At 36.4% G+C, this 15243-nt stretch overlaps 1 protein-coding gene across 2 annotated transcripts in view; it reads left to right on the top strand.

The window, feature by feature from the left end:
* si:ch211-220f16.2 (putative leucine-rich repeat-containing protein DDB_G0290503) overlaps positions 1–15243 on the top strand; it is a 55428-nt gene that overhangs the window by 22977 nt on the left and 17208 nt on the right. For both annotated transcript variants that reach the window (XM_067419763.1, XM_067419762.1), the window contains exons 10-13: positions 1658–1769; positions 4349–4482; positions 13713–13822; positions 14872–15040. In XM_067419763.1, coding sequence (XP_067275864.1) covers positions 1658–1769; positions 4349–4482; positions 13713–13822; positions 14872–15040 — 525 coding nt within the window. The remainder of the gene's footprint in view (positions 1–1657; positions 1770–4348; positions 4483–13712; positions 13823–14871; positions 15041–15243) is intronic.

Raw genomic sequence — 15243 nt, 5'->3', positions numbered from 1 at the left:
CCCTCTTAGGGAGTGTTTTTCAACCAGACGGCCCAGGCCCACTGATTTCTATACCTGGAACAGTCATGTAAAGCAATACGATTGTAAAACTCCATGGGCATTTTTATATATATTTTTCTAGTTATGCCAAGCTCTTTTATTGGGTTGAAATTTGAGTAAAAATATATGTTTTTAAAATCCTTTTCCACTGTAAAGGTCATGTAAATTCAAGGCGGATGGGGGGCTTTCTAATTCAGAAAAGCCTTTGATTCAGAAAAGTGGAGAACCGCTCATCTAAGAGGACAAAATGGACCCAAAACATGGCTGCAAAATGCCCCCAGCCATGGGGTCCCTTAGATTTTACTTTAATTTGTCACCCATCTGTATTAAGTCCCTTTACACTTTTGCTGTGTTGCAAAGTTGAATTAAAGGAATAGTTTAACTAAATTAATTCAAACCATTTACTCGCCCCTGTGTCATTTCCAACTTTTCCTCATCAAACATAAACGAATTTTAACACTGACGAATATTTCTCCCCATATACAGTAATATAATCAAATAGTTACCAGGGTCTGAAAGTAAAAAAGGGCTATAAAAGTACTCCATATTGACTTGTGTGAAATAAGTATCTTCTGACACCATATGATTTAGTCAGAGATCTTCAGCCCTGTTTGTGGGGACCCACTGTGTCCAGCAGAATTGAGCTCCAACTATAATCAAATATGCCTGAAGCAGCTAATCAAGCTTTTTAGCTTTAGCTAAAAACTAACAAAAATGTGTTCGCATGGACAAGGCCTTTTTATGGATGCATTATTCTATTTACAAAATAGCTTTTTTTGATGGAAATGAAATGGGAGATATGTAACAATCAAGGATTCAATTAGTCCAGCCTGTGCGGTTCCAGAGTCAAGAACTAAAAAGCAAAGGTGTTTATTATTGCACTACCTAGTGTCCATCGGACACAATATAAAAATAGATGAACATGATATTTTGTGGTTGATGGTTCCTAAAACTTTTTGAACAAATGATGATGAATGCATTGGCTGAATGCTTGCCGACTTCGGGAAAGAGTGAGACAGAGAAACATGTTATGTTTTAAATCGTGAAAAGTATAAAACTTGTAAATAGACATATCAAGTAATATAAAACGTGTACAATTCAATACCTTAGATAATATTACTCTTGACAAAGCTCTGATTTCTAAGACGCGCAGGGATAGCAACGCGGCTATTTGGTTAGTGATCTCGCAGGTCTCACTTCATTCATAGTTTACACTCATTGCATAGTGATTTTAGAGGTTTATGAATAATATCATGCTATCCCCTGGCTCACTTGTTACCCAGCAAATACGAGGAGTAAATTGCTAAAATATTAGTACCAAATATTTTTCTATAATTCGATTTAAAGCCGTTGTTGATGCCTTTCGGAATAAGGTATTTGGCTTCAGGCACATCCCTAGTTAATATTTTTTCAAATGTCTTGTAACCGATCTTGAATCTCAAAGTTTGAAGATGTGGAAGAATGAAAGAAAGCCATACAGGTTTGGAAGGACTTGAGGGTGAGTAAATGATGACACAATTTTCATTTTTAGATTAAGACTCTTATTAAAAACTCGTGAAAGTAATTATTTGTCCCTTTTAAAGAAGTGATAGTTAAAAAATGTATTTTCTTTCTACAGGAAGACTTGGAATTTCATAATAGGCAAGACCAGATAGGCCCCGCTGATTGCGATGCGAATGGAGAGAATATGGGTGGCTGGTGGCCACAGCACACTGCTGTTGCAGATACAGGTGTGAAACTCACTAGACACTGGCCATATTCTAAATGTTTGCTCTCTGCAGTTTTTGGTTTTGTTTTGTTCACACACCAGTGCAATTACCTTTCTCTTTTTACCTCAGGGGCACCAGCTAATGAATTTTACATTAACATTATAAAAATGATTGTCCTAGTGGATTATATTAGAAAATGTGTACATTTGGAGGGATTTACCATCTTTTAGTAACATTTTTTTCATACCAAACAAATAACTTGTAATTTAGCAGATGCTTTTATCCGTTTTTGTTTTGTTTTTTTAACCAGTTCAAATCAGTGGTTCTGAACCTTTTTGATTCCTGATTGTCCATATTGGATATTTAATTTAATATACAGCAGATCATTTTTATTAACAGGAACTGGGAGTGTTGGTCTATTAAATGAATCATGAATTGGTGTTAAGGCCATGACCTAAAACATGACCTACTACCTAAACTGACATCAAAGAACTAGTGGAGACAAAAGCCTACTGTGTTGTCGTCATACATTATTTGCGTCTAGACCAAAAAGTTGTAATTGAACCCATTGCCAAGTCCACAGCCAATGGCCAACTAACATAATGGCAATCTGTTGAGCTACCATGGATGCATTAATTTATACTACATGTTAAAAGCTGAATTTGTGTGAACTGTTGTACTAAAAATTGCTCTAATAAGTATACTGAGGTAACTGGAAGTATAAAGTGGATATAAAACTGGAATAATTAAATATAAAGTACACTTGTTGTAGTTTCATGTCCATTTGTGTAAAAAGTATGTGGCGATTTGTCCTCCCTTTGTTCCAGTCACTGCTGTTGCTTGGCCAGTAAATGCCCATGCTTTATCTGGAGGTCCCTTTAAATTTTATTTTTATTTTACACGTAATGTCTTAAATATTTTGTAAAAAAAAAAAAAAGAGACAAAGTAGGCACACCAAAGCATCATAAATTATACTTTTTTGAGCTTTATCTTTTCATTCTGCTTTATTTTTTGTTTGAGCATCAGTTCGATATTTGTTAAATATTGAGCCTAACACAAAATAAAGTATGATTGGTGAAAGAGGCGATAACTAATGTAAAATATATAAATCAATACATTCACTTTATTTTAGAGTTGAGATTCCCTGCCCGAGCCAGAGCCTGACCCAAACCGATCAAGTGTTTGTGTTTTTTTAATCATTACTTTATTAGTCTAATTGGGTGGGCAGAAAGCTGTGCCATAATTAGAAATAATATATATTTTTTAGCAAAGTAAGAACTAATACTACAACTAAGAAAAATAAGTGTAGGCTACAAAGTTGCACAAGTCAGGATTAGTCTAAAAATGCGCGTTAAACTCACAGCACATGCAGTGATGGAGTCATGAGCAGCTCGCATGAACAGTGCACTTTGCTTAATTTAATATTTTGTTCCGAATCATTTCATTTAAAAGTGGACGTTTCAAGCGTTCTATACGCATATTTCTCATGTCTGTAAGGCAAGTAACCTGCTGAGTTGCGGTTTATTTATGAGACACGCTCCAGTTCATGAGCAATGAAAGCGATCGCTCCCGCGACTTCATGTCACCATGATAGCCTGCTATTTGCTTCTTATTTATTAAATCCAGGCAATTGGCCGAAGAAACCTTTATTAGAATTAAAATACAATTTAAACAAAATGAAACAAATGCTTTCTACAAAACAAAACTTATTAAATGTAACCACCAAAATCATTTCTGACCCACTCGCATCTTTGCACTTATCATAGTCAGATGAAATGTAAAAATATTACAATATTTAAACATAAATATGAAAAAAAAATATATAAATGCTACAACATAGTAAGCTACAGATAAATGTCTTGGCTGGATTTGAGCAAACATCATTTTAACAGTGAGCGGTTCATGAGCGTAAGCCTAGGTAATAAGCCTGCGGATTATTGAGCTAAGTCAAGTCAACTTTATTTCTATAGCGCTTTTACAATGATGATTGTTTTGAAGCAGCTTCAGTAGCCGCTTTTCCATCACCATTCAAATTGCGCAAATTGAAATTGCGAATTGAAAATACGCCCAATGGAAACGCGGCAATTTCGCAAAATCTCCCATATATCGCAAAAAAGTTTTTTCGCTCTCATGAGGTGGTTTTTCAGGCAATTCGAAAAAGGACATTTTCACAAAACTGCAATGGAAAGGTTTTTTCCGCATTTACAGGTCACCTGGTGCGGTGGCGCATTGCTGCAACATAGGGCCTATATATTATATTTTCCACTCAATTGTGTCGTAATAACAAGATATAATGTAGTTAAAAGGACAGTTAATTAGTTGATTCAGATGATTAGGTTAAAAGCTTGTTTAGAGCACCTTTTCATGATATGCAAATTTTTTGAGACTGTATGCCAAAATCGTCAGTATTAAAACAATAAAAGACCTGAAATATTTCAGTTGGTGTGCAATGAATCTAAAATATATGAAAGTTTAATTTTTATCATTACATTATATTATTCATATAATACACATTATATTTTTCAAACTGAGACTCATTGGCCTTGGCTCATATATATATATAAAAAAAAAATTCCTTTTCCCCCCCCCCCCTTGTTTAGATGGTTTGAGGTCTGTTGTCGAGGAGCTTGAACTGGAGAGAAACCAGCTGCAGGAGCAGATTTTGGTCCTTGAGAAACAATGTCAAGATCTAGGGGACCGTCTGCAACTTCAGGCTCGCATAGAATTACTACAGGTACACAGAAACTGTTTGGACTGTACGTATTAAGGCACTATCGTTATAAGCCCCAACAATTACACTACTTGCCAACTGACCTTTTGCAAAGCCCGCTCCCTTGGTAACTGCTGCTGTAAATCATGCAGAGACAAATTATTGGATTGAATTGCCATAGAAATTATTAAATAAAGTGGAAATTAATGCCCAGTCACTTTATTAAACTTCCTACAATCCGTGCAGAAGCGATACATCCCATCAGATTTAATGGTAGATAAGTGTAATCACAATTATTTATTGCAAAAATGGCAACATTGGTTCCCAAACTTTTTAGAGTGGCGTACCCCCAAGACATTTAACATCCTTATGTGTACCAATTCTCATCCACTTGGATTGCAGTCATCCTTTTTCCATCAAGGGACAATATTTGCCCCCATAAATAGATTTTGCAGTGCTTTTTTAAAGTAAATAATTTAATTTATATAAATAATGTTTTAAATTAAAAAAAGCTTAATGGACAAATATGTAATGGTAAAAAATAAAGGGATACTTTTAAATATTAAACTGAAACTGCCAGTAGATGGCGGTAACTGTCTTTATGAGTGAGCCATCGAGTCCTTCATTTAGTAACAAAACAAGTAGATTTATTTATGAATAAGTCATTAAATCTCTCACGATACGTTCAAAACCACAATTTGTTCAAAAACACTGCTGTGGTTGCAGTTCTGTTGTGGTTTTCGTTGGAACTATAATTTTTTGTTAGCAAAATAGAGCAAACAATACTGACAATACTGTTTAAAATGTACATCGCTTAATATTAACCTTTTGTTTGTTGACCTGTTTTATAAAATCAATATCATACATTTGCAGTTGTGTGGCTATTTGGGGAAAATTGCATTTATGGTAACAGCATTAAAAACAAGATCTCAAATGGGGAATGTTTTTGTATTTATATCGAAGAGAGATTGAGTCTTAAAATGATCTCTATGCACATTTTGTGTCTATTTTTCTTCATGTTAGTAAGTGCTAAATCCCCACTTTTACAAAGGTACAGTATCAAAAATCGCAGTAATGTACCATGATTTGCTTGGGCAGCATTCTATGCACACGACCTATCATATGCCATGCTGCTTGTGTGGATGCAGTCGGTTTTGCCCACAAAAGATGAGGTACTTTGAATGGATCTATGTCATGTATTTAGCCTTTTTATGGCATTTTGCCTGTTAGAAATACATGCTTAATAATTAATGTTGTTGTTTTAAGGTGGGGTAGAGATAAATGAGAGTCAAAACGCAGCTTTTTTGTTTGCATACCCACAGGTTTTTGCATTAATTTAAGTTTGAGAACTACTGATTTAGAGTTTAAGTTGTTAATTGCTGAAAATCTTATTCTGATCCTCTTCATAAAAATGCGCATATCTCATTGGAATTCACACATCACCCAAAATTCAAGCATGTCGCAACAGGTCACTAAACAGGTGAGAGCCAATGAGCATTTGATATAGGTCAACTGCATTAAATGCAAAAACATCGGCTTGATCTTAAATACAATAAAATCAACTGAGTAATACAGTGAATTCAATATTCTTAAATATATATATTCCTTAGATACTCTAGTACAGTCAGAAAAAAAAAATGTGGAAAAAGGGTTATGAAAGGAGACTTTTGTACCTCATTTACATCTGAAGTGTTCATTGTTGTACCATACGTCAAGTACATATTCTTCCTTGAGGGTACGTGCTACTTAAGGTACTAATAAGCACCCTTTAGAGGTAAGGAAGGTACATAGGGTTCAGTGACAAGCTGCTGTACCCCTGAAGGTAAAATGTAGGGGTGTGCATTGGCACTGCCTTCACGATTCAATTCGATTACGATTCACCAGGTAACGATTCGATTCAATTCGATTCTACGATGCATTGTGATGCATCAAAATTCTACTGCACACAAAGCAAATTTTTCATCAGTCATGAGGCAATACAATCAGATATTAAACAACAGATTTTATTGGCTGCTATGTGTCTCCTGTATCTTTGACATAAAAGTTATTAAATAAAATCAAATGTAATTAAATCAATTTAAATGGTACATGGTATTGGATATGGCATTTTCAAACCTGAAAAAGAAAACAATCAAAATCACAGCTTTCAGTGCTTTTTGTTTTTGTTTTGTTTTTACACACAGTGAAATAGCAGCTCTAAGACAGGGCACATCCTCAAGTCCTGTGCAAATATTAAATGTACAATGCGGGAAGCACGGAATCAGTGAAGGTAGCTCTTGTCGGTTAACTTATACCGGGGCTCAATTGTTTTAAGCATGTGGCGAAACCCTGCATTTTCTACCACATAATAGGGTCGTAGATCCTTCGCTATAAAACATGCCACCGATCGTGTGATCCTCTTTGCTCTCTTGGAGTTGTGTGGCAATGTTGACACTAGCGACTCGTCAATTCTTGGCTGGGATGTGTTGACATTTTGTGTTGTTGTTGTTGAAGTTAACTCAGGATGCCAACAATCGACATGGTTCGTAAAGTTAGTTGTCACACCAACGTGCTTAATTTTAGTGTGGCAGATTTTACACACCGCGTAAGACTTGTCTAGTTTCCCATTCACTTCATAAAATCCGAAATGTGCCTAGATGTCCGCTTTCCAAGCTTTAGGCGCATTTTTAATAACCCGTCTATCGTGGTCATCTCCCTCCGCCTCAGCCATCTTGCTTGTTGTTGTTGTTGTTATTCTCCCGGAACCGGAAGTATTTGAAACTTCACAACTTTATTGTCCGCCAGAAAATAAACAGTGACATAATCGATTATGGCACTTTGCCGCATCGATGCTGAATCGCTCATGCCCCGCATCGCGATGCATCGCCGAATCGATTATTGTTGACACCCCTAGTAAAATGTAATGCTATTTTTTTCTGATTGTTTGTAAAGTTATTAATACATAAATGCTTTATCTAAAATTTAGAGGCTGGCAATACATCAGTATTGTACCTTTTATTGTCTGTGATAAACATGAATAAATGAATGTGTGTTAGAACAACATTTTACATAAGATACAGAAGATCATGCTCCTTGGCCAATGACCAATCATATATATTTTTTTTTTTAGTAAACAAATCAACAAATCAAACACAGATATGCAGTTGTTCCTTCCACGTCCGTTGACCGTATTTCAATGGCATTTAAAGACACTGAGCAAATTAACAAATATTTTAAACAAAGAGTAGGATAAAAATGACACATTTCCACACAGTTCCATACCACTAAGTGGATCTTTTGTGAATAAGGGCTGACACAAAGCGTATAGCATTACATATGTACATCAGGTATTCAAGATTTAATTTAGAAAAGGCAACAACATAAAACAGCTAAAGCTTTTTAGGCCAATGTTACAGTAAGTGCTTCAGCGCCAACATTAACCATATTTTTAGATCATTGCTATAAAATGACACTTAAAACAAGCGAAACACAGACCTACAAAATCGTATAAGTGTGGGCCGGATAGGTTGTTTTGCCAATAATACTTTTAAAGTGCTGGGGCTTATCGAAAAGGTCAGTTTGTTGAATCTTTGTATGATGTATGATGTGATAATAGCCAGTTAATTGCCTGTGTATTGAGTGAACTATATGCAACACTCCTCTAATGCAGGCGACGTTTGGTATAGATGGTGATCAAGCATTGTCCACATCTCAGGTTTGTTTAAGTTTGTGTAAGCTTCCAAAAGCACGTCTGATCGTGGAGCCTTCTCTTTGTACTTGTTTTATCACCGTCCTCTTTACACTGTAAATACGTGTGCAGTTCACACACAGGGTGTGTAGTGGTTTTTAACAGTTTGAGTTAAGCTAGGGCTGCACAAATAATCAAAAAATATAATTGTGATTTATGTTTATGGCTGCCACAAGCTAATTGTACACTGTAAATATTATAGCATTCTATTTTAGGACTAATTCAGTTGCATCAGTTTTTGTTTTTGCAGCATTGAGCACATTTACTTAGTGGCCAGTTTTGTGAGATTGTGTACTTTGCTCACTTTCAGTATATATTTTATTCACAGATTGAAATTTTTCCAATCATTGGTCAAGAGGACCATTGTGACCATTTAGGGTGTACTCACACTAGAAATGGTTGCCTTATAGTTATACCATGCCTTGGTGCGATTGTCAGTTGTTTATTCCATTTAGATTTGTTCATCAGATGGCTCCTTACAAATCAGCTATACTGCTTTGGCTGGCAGATCTCTCCAAATTATTAATTCACGAAATGCATTAGCGTGTTGTCATAGATTTGTTTATAGATTTGTTTTAAGCATGTGAGATATTTAATTATATTATTAACCTACTTTATGTAATATTCATTATGTTCAATAATGTAACTGGGTGAATATTTGCTTGTTGTCATAATGACTGATTTCATTAGTATATTTAAATGCATTTTGAATACATTACTGAATGCATTTATTTACTGCACTTAATATTTTAAATTAATGCAATAACTGATGGTAGCGTACAATTTTAAATCAATAAATGGAAAAAACAATATTAAAACAATAGACAACTTAACATAAAAAACATTTATCATGTATCTGTGACTAACACAATTCTGTATTTACAGCATTGCAGGATTATGAATATTTGTATGCTTGTGTCAACATTGCCTTGTGCAATAAATATAATTCAGAGAAAGCAAGAAAAAGTTAATAATTTATACAGAAGGATGTGTGATAGTGCAAGAATATGGATCCACCACAGCTTCCTGAGAGACTTGCACAAGACAATAAAGGTTCAGAACATAGAGCACCTCAAACTCAGACTAAAGTGCCCGGAATCTCATCTCTCAATTGGACAATTGTATCTATACAAACATACACACTTAGGCATGAAATGGAATTAAGTATGATTATTTAGACACAACCTGACCAGGAGACCAAAAAGACCAAAAAAGTAGTCGACTAGCTATGGTTTCACTTCTTGCTATAAAAATTGTGCATAGTAGAACATAAATGGATACCCTTCTCCCTCATTTGGTTTCCATACAGTACACAAAAAAGGTTACCTTTACATATATTTAAAGTTTAAATTACTTAAATGTATAGGAATATTCCATGTTGAAAGGTATGCTCAGTCTACAAAATTTCTAGTCACTAAATGTCAGGGTTACAGTGAAACACTTAGGACATAGGTGAATGACCTCCGTAAAGTTGGCACCCCATAAACTGAAATCTCCCAATCCCCAAAACTATGCCATCTGTTCGTACTGATTTGTGCCGCAAAAATGAACGTTTGTGCTTGGTATATTTAACATAATATTTTATGTTAAATAAAATAACATAAAATCCTATTTTATGACACCCCCCCCAAAATGATAATTCCGCTTCATGGTTGCCGAGGATGTTTTGTATTTTGGCGGCAACAGAGATTGCGTGGTTGACTGGCTGCTGTCAGCTACTGAGAGGGATCCTGATAACAGTGTCATTGCACTTTACTGCATTGACTATCATAGGGGCATCACACAGTTTTTCGTTGCATTTTTTTCTTAACCTGTCATTGTCTTGGGGCCCCAGGACAGCTCGGGGGCCCCAAGCAATTGCTTGGTTTGCTTGCCTTGTGTTTGGGCCTGTCGTTTATTGTGCTTGTACCATCAAAATCAAGAGGAACACAGACAACAATGTAGCTATAATATTAAGTCTCAATATCTTCCATCATACTAACAATGTTTTAAAACTATTATACACACAATGGGCCTCATTCATGAAACTTTCGTAAATAAATGAGCAAATTCTAAATAATTTGCGCGTAAAATGGACCTTCATGAAAACTCTGCTCCAGATTCTCAAACGCTTCGTATACCACGGATTCGTTAGTTAAACGTGTGTATGTTAGTGAATTCCAAACGTGTAAAAAGGATACGTGTGCACGCTTAATCATAATTTGCATATTCCCCGCCCATGAGTTACAAATGCAAATGGTGTGACCAGGAACGCTGTGGACTCTTCTGGAATTCTTTCTCAGATTTGGCTCCAGGATTTTGCATAAATGTTGAATAGACTAATTGGTCATATGACTAGCAATAAATATTAAAATATTGTGTGTCCACCAAAGCATGTTTTAGCCAGCTAAACACCTGATGCTCTTCTGAAAATGGACAGCTGGTGGCGCTTGAAAGCGCTTTGCAAGGGCAGCGTTTTTTACAGCTGAGATTCTTTGATAGCTTTGATACAAAATATCCATGGCAGTAATGTGATACTAGTACCTAATTTTGAAGAATATTACTGAATTGCAGTAAAAAAAAACAGTATTAACTTCTCTATTATTGTTGTTTGTGTACAAGTGGGATGATTGGTCTGTGTAGTTTTTGTCCCGCCCCTCCTCCACTGTGATTGGACGGCCTGGTAAAAAAGAACAGTGACGAGGGCTGCCTATTACCCAACGTTAAACAGTACAAACTAAACAAAACAAAAAAGACGGGGTAAATCAAATCCTGAAATATTATGGTAGGCCTGTCCTACATAGTGAATCAAAATGCAATGTTATCAGTTTGCCTAAATTAGAACACAGAGCGTTCTAATGTTTTACGCACCATTTACTCGTGGTAGGGGGCATGTGTACATTTCTTTCGTACCAACTAACATTTTGAAAACACGAACATTTACATTAATCCGAAAATTTACATCAGAGCGGCTTTATGAACAATTTACACACACATTCGTTCTGCTAGTGTTTCATGAATGAGGCCCAAAGAGAATTTTCAAACAAGCGAATCACGTCAACATACAATCCATGATGACTATTGGATTTGGAGCTTGATGAAGTCAATGGCAACAAGTGACTTCATCAAGTTTGCTCTCACAAATCGAGCACAAACGGATGACACTGATTTGGACAGCATGATGTGGAGAGTGACGCCATAGCTACAGAATTATATTTGTTATTTCCGGATAAATACAATGTTCATTTTAACATAATAAAGCGACTCAAATCTAGCACAAAAAAACGAAACCTGTTTGGAACGGTTTAGACGACATGGGGTGGAAATCAGAGGTGGACTATAGTGAAGTATTTTTACTTTCTACTCAGTACATTTTTTCAAATATATGTACTTTATCTGTGTTTTTCTTTTTGGAAAACTTTTACTTCACAACATTCCAAAACATAGTGTCATACTTTTTAAACTTTTTTTTTTTAACCGTGAATACTTAATTACATAAAAAAAAAAAAACTTTCTAACTTGTATTCAAGTAAAACTGAGTAAAAATAAGAAAGTACTACATTTAAAAAATATATATAATTAAGTATTAAATTATATACAATCTAACTTGTAGTGCAGTAAAAAAGTACAATATTATGCTTTGGAATGTTGTGAAATAAAAGTCCCCCCCACACACACTTCTGCTGTCCGCCTCTGGTGGAAAGAGGTTACAGGGATTTTTTTAACGCCACAGGCACAAATTGAGCCCAACGAATGGCACAAGTTTGGAGCAATTTGAACGAAATGGGGTGGTGAGTGACATCATCACAGCTCCAGAATTATATTTGTTATTTTTGAGGGGAAGTGGATAGTGTTGATTTTGACAGCACAAACAAATAATACTGGTTTTGTTCAATTTAGATGAAACGGATCAATTTGTGGCACAAATTCATCAAAAACGTAGCACAAATGAATGGTATTGTTTTGGGAATTACTGTATTTGGTTTCATGGGGTGCCAACTTCACAGAGGTAAGTGAATGGGGTCGAATTTTAGAGCGTAGAGCCACCAACCATTATATTAGACTTGGTCCAAAAAGAAACAGTATGAACACAGAGGTCTGAGACTAAAGCCCCGTTTCCACCACAGGAACTTTACCCAGGAACTTTACCCAGGAACCAGGAACTTTGGGTGGTACTTGGTGTGTTTAGACCGCAGGAACCAGGGTCTAAAGGAAGTTCCGGGTAAATATTTCCCCCTCCAAACGGCCCTGCTCGCGAGGTAGTACTTTTTCAAAGTTCAGGAACTTTCGAGGGCGGGACTTGGGCGCTGAACATGCTGATTGGTTTAGCTCACGCAGCATTTTATTTCAACCGGCATTTTAAAAGTCTTTTGCGAGGTTCGTTCTGCGTTCAGTAAATATCAGTCTTGCTCTCTGTCTGATGGCGCGCGCTCGTCTCAGCCGTCTCAAGTGCAATGTCCGTAATAGCTGATAATAATATACATTGTCATTTTAAATCTAGCTTTACAAGCTTTCTGAATATGCTGCATACTGCTGAATCTGCATATTAGTGCTCTTTTCTGTCGTTGTTAATTACCTCTTTAGTAAACCTATACATAACCAGTAAAAGCAGCACAGCTTGAATCTCTTCTATACTCGTTATTAATTTTTTTTCACCATGTAACCAACCTGACCGATTACTTTTAAGTGTGCGCCCTTACATGACGTGACAGCGCGCGCCGCGCTCATGTTGACAAGAGAGGAAAGTTAATTTTTCTGAGGGGTAAACTTTTTATTTCGTAAGTTATGAAGATAATGTTGGAATAATGACAGCGTATATTGCCCCAGGCAGTTTTTACTTTAACTGCGCCTGACAGAATAAACTTTTTTTTTCTGAGATGATTATTACACTTTACAACAAATAAATAGCTTATATAATACTGTATTAGTCCTGGTGGCCGTTAAGAGTTGCTATGGCTACAGTTAACACATTCCAGCTGCTGGAGAAAACAGCATTGACATTTTTGATGCGGCAGACAAACTGCATGTGACAAAATGATTGCGATTGAAAGTCATCACATGTAAACACCAGATCGGTTTAGAAAACGTCTCATGTACGTTATGTACGTTGTCTCACTGTCCACTAAATCTTTCAATCGGTACACACAAAAATGATTACTGTCCTTCACTGACTTGGAGGAACAGAGGAACAGGGGGGAGAAAAGTTCCTGTAAAAAAGTTCCTGGTACAAATTGTTCCGGGTAATTTTGGTGGAAACGGGGCTTAATAAGGATCTGGGTCCTTTTTCAGGTACAGGGACAGTGTGAACGCAAAGAGATTCTGGTCCTTTTTTACTTGGTTCACCTCTTGGTTTATTTCAAGGATCATTGTTGTTTTGTTTTACAATAACAATGTTCAAGAGCAATAATGAGCAATTCATATTTTTTTCATTACTGTGCAGCCCTAGGTTAAGCCACATTTGTCTTACCGACATGAAATGCTGTTGTGCCGTGGAGTGCAATATTGTGGTTTTGCTTGTATTTTTATTATCTGTCATTTTATCTGTCAGAATGAGTCTGAGCGCCTGCAGGCACAGCTAGCCAGCCTTCGCAGTCAGCAGATTAAAGACGCAGAAAAGCATCAGCTGCTCATCGCCAGTCTAAACAAACAACTCAAAGGGTAAGCTCAAAAATGTGGGCCTAATTCTGGGGCCTAATTACAGAAACATTCCAAGATTCTTATGTTTTGTAAAGCCCAGGACACACCGAGCCAACTTCAAAGAACTTGTTGCGACGAAAGCCGGCTGTGTTGTCGCCTCTTGATGGCTAAAAAGCTGCGCTTGAACAAAACAAAAAGATAAAGAGGACTGTCAATTAGCATGTGTGTGTTCTGTGCCTGTGTGTAAGTAAATATCAGTAGGTATCAATAGTCTAGTTTTGTTATTCAACAGTACACAAAGCAGTGCTTTCCTACTATTTTGAATATCAATAACGATCTTCAATCCAGTCAGCTCGTTATTATGAAAATATTTGTATATTCGAATCAAGCTTGTGCAGAGTCCCCCATCCATCCCAGTATAGGTCATAATCTCCGCCCACTCCATGAAATTCTAATCAAGCGGCAACCTCCCACAGTTTCTGTTGAAGCCAATACAGAAGTAACTTAAATTGCAATTCCTCGACTGGCCACTAGGGGCAGGCTCGAGAAGAGAGCAGAATCTCATTGAGCCAACGGCCAGTTCGTCTCAACTTTACTCTTCAGAACCCTATGGGTATTGTTACAGACACTACGCCCATATTTTTTTACGGTCTATGATTCTAATGTAACATGAGACAAACTAAACAATCAAATTACACTTCAAATACATTTTTTTCAAAGATGGATTTGGTCGTTTTTATCACTCTGTAAGTTCAAGCGTTCTTTTTTTTAAATAAGTTTGTTTTTAGTTAGCCATTTGATGCTATAGAAACGGGGGTGTGACATCATGATTGAGAGGTGTGATTGACGGCTTCTCTGAGCTGTCAAGATTGGAGCTTTAACTTTAATTTCTAGATTTCCACAACTGTTATCACAACTGTTATAGCATTTAAAGGCGCTATACAAAATAAAGATTTATTTTTATTAGCTGATGGCCGACCGTTGGCTTGGTGTGTCCTGCCTTCAACATTGTAATTCACAAATGTTTTTTAAAAGCCATAACAATTATGTCTTAACACATCTTATGACAGACTGAGCAGCACACAGGAGTGTCTGGAGTCCTCGCTCATGGAAAAGGAGCACACACTTGCCAGAACATCAGAAAAACTGGAATGTATTGATAGTCTGAGGGAGGCTTTAGAGATAAAAGAAAAACAACACCAAGACACCGCTGACAAACTGCTTCAAACTGAACACAATGTGGGTAGTTGTTTACTGTATTGTAATAATGTGTATATATTCAACAAGATCACATCTATTTCGGGGACTCGTCTATATTATTGGATATATGTTGAGCTCCATTTCAGCTGTTGGTCACATATATTTAAAGTTGACAAATGTAGAGCTTGTAAAGACATTCTTGCATTGAGCATCCATTTTAGCTTTTTAAACTTAAAGGGTTA

This window comes from Pseudorasbora parva, chromosome 16 (genome assembly GCF_024679245.1).
Source record: "Pseudorasbora parva isolate DD20220531a chromosome 16, ASM2467924v1, whole genome shotgun sequence".
In the NCBI taxonomy this organism is placed as follows: domain Eukaryota; kingdom Metazoa; phylum Chordata; class Actinopteri; order Cypriniformes; family Gobionidae; genus Pseudorasbora; species Pseudorasbora parva.
This window is presented reverse-complemented; position numbering and strand designations above follow the sequence as displayed.